Genomic DNA, 12,978 nt, shown 5'->3' on the forward strand with positions numbered 1-12,978 from the left:
GTAGGCAACTGTAATACAATGCCAAGTATTGTGTATCTAAATGTATGTAAATATGAAAAAGGTACAATAAAAATATAATATAAAAAGTAAAAAATGGTACACCTATATAGGGCCATGAATGGAGCTTACAGGACTGGATGACTCTGGGTGAGTCAGAATGAGTGGTTGAGTTAATGTTAAGGCCTAGGACATTACTGTATACAACTACAGACCTTATAAACACTACAAACTTAGACTACACTAAATTTATTTTAAAAACATAGTAATTGCACTATGACGTTACAATGGCTATGTCACTAGGTGACAGGAATTTGTGATAGGAGTTTTTCAGCTCCATTATAATTTTATGGGACCACCATCATATGTGCACTCTGTCACTGACCGAAACATTGTTATGTGGCACATAACAGTACAATAATAGCATTGTGATTATATAGGAAAATGTTCATATTTCTAAGAGATGCAAACTAAAGCAAGAAGTAAAATTATAATAATGCCTGGGATTGAAAACACTTCAACAAGGAAACAAATGTCAAAGGAAGTATGAAATGTGAAAAACAGAGATAACTGTTGAATCAGAATGATAGGTATATATACTATTCTCTTTACTGTTGCATATATTTGAAAATTCTCATTTAAAAACAAAGCTCCCTGGGTGATTTGATCATCATCCATATTTGGATCTACAATGTAAGCAAAATGACTGATAACATTGTTTCATCTTTATTAAGTTATTTTTATGGGATTTAGAACACAGCCTCAATAAAAAACTTATTGCTCCAGTGGCTCAACTTGTTGCCAAAGTGAAAACACATCTAGGATGATTAACTATTTTACATACCAAGTGGATCATGTCCATTAACAACAAGAAAATGTCAACTACATGTAATAGCTTTAAACTTAACAAAATATGTTATTGCTGCCATTTTAAAGATAATCTTAATTTGTGTCTTAAGCCTTCTCTACAGTTAGTAATAGTTAAACTTTTTGGTGAGAATAATTATCTCTTCATTGGACTGTCTCTCCCCTTTCTTCATCTACTACACTGTCTTCAATCATGCACAATATATCTCACAGTGTTCTTTTGACAATAAAATGTTTCCATTAAAGGATCAAAATTCATTCTCAACAACCAAATTAAAAAAACCCTCAGGTTAAATAAAAAAAAATCAAACCAAACTTTTTGGTAAAAGGGTGATTGGGACATAACAATGATCTGTCCTTTAAAGTTAAGTCTAACTCTAAATTTGCCTAACTACAATGTAGACTATATTTTAAAAGGTTTTATGCTAGACCTGAGTTAGTCCTTGAATGAGTTATCATTAGATGACTATTGAGTAGCCTTATAGAAAAATGGTAACAGATTCTATTCTTCCAAAGCAAATGATAACTTAAATTTTTGTCACGTTCTGTTAAAAAGTGGCAACTTAAGAAGACAAAGAACTGTCCTTTCTTCTCTTAGTAAGAACACTTCCCAAAGGAAGGCTGTATCATATATGGGAAGGTACACTTTGAAAATACTAAGAAAAACTTAAAAATTAAAAAAACTAATACTTACATTTGTTCTTCTTTTGAGTCCTTATTCTGAAAAATAGCATCGAGATTAGTAATCTATAACATAGTGATATGACCACATTATGTCAGTGTTTCTCAAATTTTTTTATCACCACCACAGTAAATAATATATTTATATCATGATGCTATATGCACTTACACATATATTTTTATATATAAGTATAAAGCTGAAATATAAGTTCCATGAAATAAACCTTACTCATATGTGATGAACTTTAGTATTTTCCATTTCTATTTATTCTATTTCCTTTTTTTAAATGGTGGCTGTGGCCCACTAAATTGATTTTATAATCTTCTACTGAGTCTTGAAATATAACTTGAAAATCACCCATTCAGATAATGATGGTGAATATTGGGGCTGTGTTTGTACTTTCTGGTATACATTGGGACAGGGTGTATATAATTCCCATTTATTCCTACACTAATTAAAAGGGTTCTTGAAAACCTATATATAAGAAGAAATCAGAGTGATATATTAAGAATCTTATAGAAAAAAAAGTGTTAAGGAGATCACAATTGGCAGAAAATCTTAAAAAGCCCTAAATGTTATGTTTATTAAAATAAAACTATAAAGGCATCATACCAAATAAAAGTAGTATCAATAACTTTAACACATATTAAATTAAGAGTATCACAGCATTAATTTCTACCATCTCTTTCTTACAAGAAAATTTAGGGTCTCCTCCTCTACAGATACAGTGCTGTTCGTACAAATTTGTTTTGCTTTCTTGTCTGTACACCAAGAGGATTTTTGTGTTTCAGTGTTTGATCTTCTGCTCAACGTCCAGTACCAATTTGATTCTATGATTTAGAATTATTGACTCCTGCCTTGGTTCCAGTATATTTGAATATCTGAGTTGAAGAGACGTTTGGTTGTTCATAATGAACGTATCTAGTATAGTTGATTATTTCTCAAATTTCTTTTTGGCTCATCCCATGACAACTTTATGCCAATGCATGTATCTGCCTCTCATATACGTATCTGTACAACTTCCCTCCTGAAGTTAGAGAGGACACCCAATTGGAGGGATTGGATTTATTTCCTGTCATGTTTCTTTTTTCCCAAGGTTTCATCACAAAAGCCTTGCATTCTTTTGTCTACCCTAATCTTGAATGGGGGAGAGGAGGACTTAATAAACCCTCAAAAGAGTTATTTGTTTAGATATATTATAAGCTAAATACTAAATACCTAACTGAAAAAAGGGAACATATAGAGTAGCTACAAAGTTCCTACACAAACTAGTTAGAAGTTATCTGTATTGTCCCCTATATTTGCTATACAAATTTTATAATACTTTTTCATCATAATTCTCTGGAGAGTCCCTGATAGGTATTTTTAGGACTGTTTTTAGGTAGACATGTTACAAAACAAATAATTAACAAAAAACACAATTTCATATATGGGGACTTTGTCATCACTCTGTATAACACAAGCAAATTTCTAAATGCTAGAATTTTTCATGAGAACTCCTGATTAGAGAATTTTGTTGACTTCACTTTTATAACTGGTTGCTTACACTACAAATAGACAGACAACTCTTGCACCTATAGAACAGTAATTGAGTATTTGAACAGGATCATTCCATGTGAAATAGTCATATGTACAAATTTTAGAATTTTTTAGATCCTATAGCATTTTTAGGTCCTACTTTAAAATGTAGGCAAAATATACAAGACATAAGATATAAAATCTCTCTACTAATGTACAAATTTCATATTGATAAAATTATCTTATTTTTCAAAAGTATCTCAATTTCATTTAATAAATTAAAAAAAAAACTTTAGGATGTTAAAGAAACAAAAAGTTCCTAGACATTTGCTAATATTTAATAAGAAATTTTTAATGTTACTAGTCATGAATTTTTGAGTAGTGGTTACATTTAGTTTTAGTTGTGTTTGTTCCCTGTTTAATTTCAATTTGATGTAGAAATGGGATTTTCTATTTAACTAAAATTGGGAATTTGAACATTACCATATTTTAATATTTTGGAAGTAAAGAAGAGACACACTATATATCCCTGGAACTTAGCTTTGTGATTTGACAGCTGTGAATTTACTTGGTTAGCTTTATGTAGTATTAGACCTGGGACTTATAATATTTTGGCAAAATTGAAAACATCACTAAAATAATGAAGTAGGCTATGTTTTATCAGACAAAAACTATCTAAAAGTTAGAAAAAAATCTTCATACTCATATCTTTAAAAAACAAAACCTAATTTTCAAAATAACCTTTGAGTGAAATTACAAGTTATAACAAATTATGGTTATGATAAATATGAAAATGATATTGATATTACATTTATCAGATTAGCAGTACAAATTTTCTTTTTTTCTGACATCTATAGCATTTTATACATTCATCTTCATTGTCTTAAGTTTCATTAATAATTAAAATGTGTATATACTTTCAAATGATAATAAAATAGGCTCACCAGATTATAGTTCTGGAAATATTCAGTTTATAATATACATATTATACCAAGATTTTAACTATATTTTTCAGGCCAGAAAATTAACATTTTTTCACCTCAAAGTTTTCATAGCATAGTGGTTAGCTATATGCTTGATTTAAAAAAGTCTCATGGCTTTCCCTTCTAGTTTTCCAAGTAATTAAGAAACTTGTTGCTAAAACCGTGCTATAGATAGTGACTTGTTCATTTTGCAACTGGCAAAAATCAAAGGAGAGGCAATGAGAGAAGTTTGTATTTGTACTATGTTTTGTACATTATTGCATTGTTGGCACACTGTCAGTCATAAAGAAGAAAATCAAGATTTCTTAAGGTTTTAAAAAATGCTTCTGATCATATCAGAACGGATGTGACAAAAAGAAGCTGTTCTTAAAACAGTGAGTATGGATTTTTAAAATGAGTTGTAGGTAGAAATTCATGAAATTTCCAGTTGACTCACTCAGTCTTTTTAGTTATATATGCAAATGTATAAATTATGATTTAGGGAAGTAAAGTAGGATATATTATTTCAATCATTCAGGATATAACATAAGTAGACTTCTCTATAATCATATATTCAATAAGCTACTGAGTCTTTATGTTATATGTATACTTGGACTAATTTAAGTTCTAACAATGAATTCATATATTGAACTCAAGTCTTCATTATTAGACATCCCTCTATTATAATGTTAATAAAGTCTCTTACCTTTTTATTTTTTGTCTTTTTCTTTTTCTTTGCTTTGCTCTTAACCTAGTAGGTAAGAAATATAACATTTATTTAATATGCAATCCAAAGTGCACAATGGGTTATTTTGCAAAATGTTTCCTCTAACCACTGATATCTCTTGCCTTCTAATATTTTAGATAATATTTCTTTCTAGATTCTATGAAACAATTATTTTTATTTTAATCTTACTCTTCTGTCTTTGAAAAAATCACTAATGAAAAGGAACTCATAATGTCAATAAGTAGGCTACTGATAAAAGCTCACAGATGCTCACTTACACAGATGCATGTAACAAAGAAGGCACTTTTTAAAAAGCAACATATTCATGTCCATAAGATGAAAAATTAAGCCTCAAAAGAATTTTGTGACTACATAATAACTGTTACCACTTATCTGTAAAGAAATACAGAGATTCCATCCTGATTTTGATTCTACCTCTGTGCAAATAGCATTGAAATACTCCTGTATTCTCTTTCCTATATTGCCCACTATACTTTCTTCTATTTCCTACTACCCTCCCCCATCTACTTCCATTAGTCAGGATAAAGAAATGTATTCATAAATCTAGCATAGTGCCTGATACGTAAGTGTTCAATAAATCTTGGCAAAATAAATGGTTATGGGAAGAAGTACTGAGGAAAGAACCATTCCAATTCAAGCTCTGTGTGAATACTATGATGAATATAAACTAAGATTGTCTGAGATGCTTTAAGTACAGCACATGCAACAAACCAAAGGCCCACAATAAGTTCTTCTAATTCAAATATTAATGAGAGCTCATACTTCCTGGAGATCTTTAGTAGATTCTGTTGAAGATTCACTGGGTATTGAGGCTCCATCTTTATTCATTTCTGCAAACTGTATTTCAGAGTTTGATTTCACATTTATATTGTACTCCATGAGAGGTGGACTTAGTTCTTCTTCCTCATTCTGTAATTCTTCTATTTCAATACCTAAATATTAAAGACAAAATCCTCAAAATCTAGATGTGAGCAATTTCAGCCTCTTATCAGTATTATAAATAGGTTTGCCAAAAAAAACCCCACTCGTCCCAGAAATAGAAATAGAAGACATCTTACTCTTTTTAATTACTAGATGAAAATGCAGTGTCCATTTATCAACGGTCAAATAATAGGTACATATAGTAGCCTGTAACCAATCAGTATAAACCTGAATGCTATGATATCTTACTGGTATCTTCAGTAGACTCTAGATGTTAGGTACTCTAGAACTTAAGTAGACTCCAACTACTAAGTTTTTGAGTATTCTGACATTGACTATTAAATACTGCAACTAGTATTATTTTAGGACATAAATTTGAAACATAAAGAGAAGAAAAAGCTAGATCTATTTTTTCCATTTTTCTTCTTTTTCATAAAAAAGGCATCAATCCCCTGTTATGTGACCTTTTCTTTGATACCACAATCCTTGATATTGCCCCAGAGACTCAAAACTCGTGGACTTTGTCTGACTGGTCACAGACAGTCCAACATTTAACTCCAAACAAAGCCATGGTGCTGTTTCCTTAAGTATAATGTTAACTGCAGAATATGAATTACATTAAAAAATAATGCCACAAAAATGGAAATTAAAAAAATAGCATCTCATCATATGGCAAAAAAGTATATAACCATAAACAATGGACAATAAACCAGATAAAGCTATACATGCTAAATAGCCCAAATAGGCAGGTAGAGCAAGCAGGTAGGCACTTTTGCCTGCTGAAGTCTTCTGTAAGTAAAAAGTTAGAACACTGGGCCACATGCATGCACTAAGACAAAGGTAGGTTGAGAGTCATTCTAGATTCAGTTGACCAGTATTGATTTGATCATGATTTCCCAAGCTTTTAACAAACAGTTCATATAATTTATCTGACCAAGTAAAAACCCCGTTAAGCATCCCTTAGGTGTCCCAAGTTAGAAGGTCCCTTAAGCATTTTATTTTAAAATATACTTACGCTGACTGCCTGTTATTGACTGTAGAGCAATTCCTATGGTACATAAAGAAAAAAACTTAGATGTACAATTGCAAATGCAACCAAAAAATGTCTTACTGGGATTAGTAAAAGCCAGATTTTTACACTGTAACAATTTATTCTATAAATAACAAACTTTAAAAACAACCAGCTCTGCTCATGAATCTAGCATAGACAAGGCACAATCTTTAGATTATAATATAAAGGTTATAAACCCATGATGAGAGAAAAAAAGTAAACAACAATTTGATAGTTCATAATAGATAAAGCCTGGAACATAAGCACTTTAAACCAAAAAGCAAATCCTTACTTTTTACAGTCTAAGGCCATGAAATAATAGTTGATTATAAAGCAAACCTCCATTGACAGTTCGAGCCTTTTTCCCTGAATTACCCAGAGCAGCACTTCCTCTCTTTGCCCATTAATATTTACTGAGCATCTCCAATGTGTATCAGACTGTGTTAGGCTCTAGAGATTGAATGGTGAAGGAAAAAAAGACAACCTTCATGGAGATTTAGTGGGGTGATGGATGTTAATCAAATTATATATACATATAAAAACTGCAAGTGTATTAGCTAAAGAAAGACATATAAAATGCCAAGAAAGATTCTATTAAAGGGACTTGACCAGTAAGTTCTTCAGACTACCTGAGGGAGAACTGCTTAAGATGCCTTGAATTAAATTAGTGCTCAAAGCTCTTTCCCAAATTTTACCTTATTCTCATGAATTTTTATTTAAGAGGACTGGGTTTGGGGCATAGCAATTATCTCTGAAAAAAAATCTGCACCAGTTCAACAATTACTAGAAACTTCGAAAGTTGTATGCTTAAGTAGTATCAGTGTGGTCATCAGTTGCTCTCAAGGCTGTTAATAACTTGGGACCACGACAAGTCACCCTAACTAGCATAGCAAGGGTTTCAGTGATGTTGACATGCCTTGAATTCTGCTTTCCTAGAGGACAGCTGGGAAGTGATCCTGGGATGTGAGAGAAGAGGTCTGAAGTTTTCCTCATATCAACAGGCAAGTCTCAGAATGGCCACTGCTGAATGTAGACATACTAATGTTATCTGATTTTTTAAATTACCCACAGCCAATGAATAGCTGCTAAAATTTTAAACAAAACATCAAGGTTCTGCTAGAAAGGAGAAGAAACATACACCACTGTCTCTGAAAGGGCATCCCTGATACCACACAGTACCTACATTTCATGGTTTTAGGCATCCCTAATTTTGGACAAGTGATAAAACTCCTCTAATTAAAAATCTTCAATGATTCTTTTCTGAAAATGCAAAGTCCTTATATAGCAAAAGAAATCCTTTTGAATGTCCTCTGTCTGTTAACTCTCTCTTACTTTAATATCAGTATTGCCAAACTTTTTAGTTCTTGCACTATAGTATATTTTAATAAATACATATATTTCCATACCTTTATTCTTGTTTCCCTCTGAAACATCCTTACCCATCTTCTTCACTTGGCTAACTTCTACACATCATTTAAGAATTCTTTATTATATTCTTCAGAAAACTTTTTCAAACCCCTTAGACTACCATTTTTCCCTGTATTCAGGAAACATCTCTAGCACTATGATTTCTATTACTTTCTTGATGAAGCTATTTCTCCTAAACTGTAAGCTCAGTGAATCTGCTGCCCTTTGCACTGCACCTGGAGCAGACCAGACACTCAATGAAGGTTTTTTGGCTGAAATAAATAATTATTTAGTACCTTGTTGATAGCAGGATAACATCCTCTGTATGATTTCTGGTACTGGTATGCCTAAGTAGATGGATAGTTGATGGTAATCAAGGGAGATATTTTCAATGGGATTCTCCTTCACTTTGTCAATATCCTCTTGCTTCATCCCAAGGCGCAGAAGAATATCTGAAACTTTTTTCCAAATTGAATTGAACTGTGACTCAGTGAGACCATTCATCAGAATCTCACTAAGGAGAATATCCCTGTATTTGCACAGCCTCAGGATGTCTGCAGACTTAGAGAGATCAGAAGATGGCGGTTCCATATTCCAGCCTTTTTTGGGTGCAGGGAACACATTCAAATGTTTAATGAGAGCTAATAGGAGGCATAAGTCAAACTGTTTGGACTGTGGTAGCTCCTTATTTGGGGGATAAAGCAGATGCCATGATCCACCCAAAGGATGATTGGTCCAAAGATGGTTGTAGTAGGATTCCAGCACATTCTTGTGTATAAGAAGCTCTTTTCTCAAAAGAGGAGGTGGCATAGCCTTATCAAATATTTGCCGGACAATGTCAGTACCAGAAATAATAATTATATGAAGCAGATGATAGAAATAATTATAATCAAGTTTGAAGATAGGCATTTCATCTGAAAATGAATTTTGAGAAGTCAAGACATTCCACATTAATGTTCTTTTTCCATATGGTCTTTTACATTACACCCTAAGCTCCTGTAGGACAGAAACTATTCCAAAAGAATGAAGTACAGTATAGTGCTTTGCCACAGCCAGTGCTCAATAAGCATGCCGCTTTCTGTCTGGTTGTCAAAAAATCCAAACAAAAACAGTATGTTCCCAAGAAAAAGTAATCACAAATACTAATCACCACAGAAGCTTTTCAGCCATCCAAGGTTTTGTTCAAGTAAATGAGCTTTGGCAACCAAATGGCATCAAAGTAGTAGGTCTTTGAAAATTCTGAAATTTGCCAAGAATGATAACTGCCAATGTTTAATTATGCTTTACTTAAATAATTATACAGTATCCTAATCAGCACTGTCCAAGAAAACGTTCTGTGAATAAAATATTTTATAGTTGCACTGTTCACTACTAATTGAGCACTGGAAATATTGCTTGTATGACTAAGGAACTGAGTTTTAAACAGAAGCATAAGGATCCACCTGAGAGTGTTAAAATGCAGAATATCTCAGGACCCACTCCAGACCTACTGAATTGGCACTTGCATTTTAACAAAATCACCAGACATTTCAAATACAGATAATGTTTGAAAAGCACTAATCTAATAAACCTCATGTTTTTACCCCTTCAGAAAATAAATTGATGATTAAGTAAGTATTTCATCAATGAAATAGAATAAGGCATGAGACTGAACTATTTGGCATTTTTCTGGTTTAGTAGTCCTTCCAAAGGAGGAAAGTAGATGAGGTGAATTGGAAAGTAGTAATAATTTGGTATAGGATGGTATTTGGTTTTTGTATGAATATCAAAATATGTGTTTATCATAAAATGTAGCTTTGTTATATTATTCTTCACAATTCTATTTCAAGAAATTTTTTTAAATTAATAGTTTTGCTTGAAATGCTTGATATACACTGTGGAAACAAACAAAGTTAAAAAGCAAATGACTCAGGGAGCTTTCTCTGGGTTGCCAAACATGAAGCTAGCTGGGATTAGGACACCCATTTCCCCTAGGAAGATGGGACTGCTATGAAATTATTCTTCCACAGGACCAGGGGCCCTTAAGGACTCCAAGTGCTGGGCAGGGCATTTCCTAGCACACTCCTAAACATCTGGCACCTAAGTTCAGACTACTTGGCTCCAAGACCAAAATGTTCATTCCTTCCATGTAAGGCTGCTCTAACACTTGCTCTATTAAGATGGAATGCAAGGAAGGAGAGGTTGGTAGAAAACCTCTGCTGGAGCACAATCTCATTGTGTAGTCACAGCTTTGCACCAGACCTAGCATGCCTCTCTATAGGATGCCAAGGTAATGTGGGACCAATACTCCTGCTGATCTTTCTATCTGTGAGTTCCAGCCTATACCAATTGCTGCTTGCTGGTGTAAATACAAGCCCAGTGAATGACAAACACAAGTGAAAAAACACGGTTGTTCGTGGCATGATAATTTACAGGGGAAGTTAAAAATTTTAACATACTTTTCAATAGGAGGCATATAAAAATAAAATAATACCTTTTGTATTAAATTTTAAACTGATCTTCGGTCTTATGTCAGTATCAGTCATTTTCAGAGACATCAACTTTTTATAACTGCAAGTGGAAGAAAAGTTGTAGTGAAAATAATATCAAAGGCAATCAATATTTCTGGTCTAAGCATGGTTAAGTGAGCATTTTCATCTTTTACTCCTAGAAATAATTCAAAAAGGAAAAAAATGAATGAACAAATAAAAACCACCAACAATGACAATCCCACATTGTTGTTATCACTGGAATTAACAGGGAAGTAGTATGGCTAGATTTCACACAAAAAGAATCACATGACAAGCTCAATGGCAAAAAGGCTATGTGGTAACAGAAAAAAAGAAAAGAAAGCCTTTTGTTGCACACAAAAAAAAAAAAAAAAGAAAAGAAAAGAAAAAGAAAAGAAAAAAACAGCAACCTTAGGACTTCTTCCTGGCCCTGCCATTGACCACATAAATTTTTTATCAATACCTATTCCAAAAAAAATCAACTCATTCCATACCTAGTAATAAAAAAAAAATAAAGAAACTGATGTAAGATCAATACAAATAATTAGAATAAACAGAGGGAAGAAAGAAATAGCAACATTTATTAAGGAGACTTAAGCACTAGGTAAATGTTGGCATTAAACAGATGAAAAAACTTGTGGCTTTGCTTTGAAATGAACCCTCCCACAGAAAACAAAACAAATTTGCAACAAGGATTCCATAGAACAAAACAAAACAAAAAAATAAATAATGGACAACAATACTAGAATGTAAGTTTAGGAAGGATTTTGGCAGCGGTTGTACTTGTTTAGTGGTGGTTGTTAACTGATCTTATCTCCAACACCATAACAACACTGCCAACTATGTACTATGCTGGAAAAATTTAAAACTCTAATGATATGAAATACTGGAAAAGATACTGAATAAAAGGAAAGCTCCAATACTGCTGGTAGGGAGTATCAATTGGTAAAACCACTGTGGAAAACAGTTGAGCAAAATCTAGTCAAGTTGAAGATATGCATAGACGGCCTAGCAATTCCACTCCTAGGTGTATCTTCTGGAAACTTTTCTGCACATATACACCTGGAAACATGTACAAGAACGTCCATTGTAACATGTTGTTATAGTCTGAAATGGGAAGTAAATATCAATGGTAGAATGATCAAAGTAGTGTAGCGATACAATAAAAACAAGAGCAATGAAATGAAAGAACTACAACTATAATAAAAGTAAGAATGAATCATATAAACATATTGTATAGTTTAAAAATGCATAAAAAACATAAATGTTTCCATGTATATAAAGTTCAAAACAAAAAAATTAAACTATACTTATAGGTAATAATATATTATAGAATTTATAAAATATGTACAAGTAAAACATAAAAAGACAAAAGCACAAAAGACAGGAAGAAATGAAAATATATCATTGCAAGGTTCTTACACTATATACATGCTGTGGTATATTATTATTCAAAACTAGATTTTGACAAGCTAAAAATGTATATAGTAAGTCCTCAAGCAACTATTGGGGAAAAAAAGGTAAAACTAATAAACCAAGCCAGGAAATAAAAAACAGAGGACAGAGAATACTGAAAACAACAGGAAGACAAATTTAAATTCAATCATATAAATCATTACAGCAAATCCAAATGGAATAAAAAACCCAACTTAAAAGCAGAGATTGTCAGAATGGATATAAAAATAACAAAACCTATACATCTTTGAAATCTCTCTTTAAATTCAAAAACATATAGGTTGAAATAAATGGATGCAAAAGGATGTACCATGCAAATACTAATCTAAAGAAATCTGGAGTGTCTATATTAATATCAGACAAAAGAGACTTAAGGCAGGAATATTATCAAGAATGAAACAGGATGTTACATAAGGATAAGGGGTCAAATCATCAAGAAAAAAGATAACAATACTAAATGTGTATGTAGCATCTAATAAAAAAGCTTCAAAATACACAAATAGACAACAGACAAAGATAAAATATAAATAACAGACTTAAACATTTCTCTCCCAGGAACTGATAGAAAAAGTAAATAGATAATCAAGATAGAATGCTGAAATAAAACTTTAACTTCATCAAATGTATGTTCTCCACTCAACAAGAGCAGAAACAGATTCTTTTCACATGCAAATAGAACATTCATCAAGATATACAGTATCATGGGTCAGAAAACAAATTTCCACATATCTTAAAAGATTATAATGCTAAAAAATATATTCGGTGACCACAAGAGAATTAAACTAGGAATCAATATCTGGAAAGATAAGCTGAAATATTCCCAAATGTTTGGCAATTAAACAACATACTCCTAAATAGCCCATGGTTAAAACACACATACC

At 32.2% G+C, this 12,978-nt stretch overlaps 1 protein-coding gene across 1 annotated transcript in view; it reads right to left on the bottom strand.

Annotated features, from left to right (window-relative positions):
- DZIP3 (DAZ interacting zinc finger protein 3) overlaps positions 1-12,978 on the bottom strand; it is an 86,207-nt gene that overhangs the window by 31,493 nt on the left and 41,736 nt on the right. Inside the window, exons 13-18 of the mRNA XM_045540342.1 lie at positions 10,627-10,703; positions 8,450-9,067; positions 6,711-6,743; positions 5,537-5,706; positions 4,733-4,777; positions 1,559-1,584 (exon numbers count right to left, since the gene is read on the bottom strand). Coding sequence (XP_045396298.1) covers positions 1,559-1,584; positions 4,733-4,777; positions 5,537-5,706; positions 6,711-6,743; positions 8,450-9,067; positions 10,627-10,703 — 969 coding nt within the window. The remainder of the gene's footprint in view (positions 1-1,558; positions 1,585-4,732; positions 4,778-5,536; positions 5,707-6,710; positions 6,744-8,449; positions 9,068-10,626; positions 10,704-12,978) is intronic.

Source organism: Lemur catta, chromosome 1, assembly GCF_020740605.2.
Source record: "Lemur catta isolate mLemCat1 chromosome 1, mLemCat1.pri, whole genome shotgun sequence".
NCBI classification, from domain to species: domain Eukaryota; kingdom Metazoa; phylum Chordata; class Mammalia; order Primates; family Lemuridae; genus Lemur; species Lemur catta.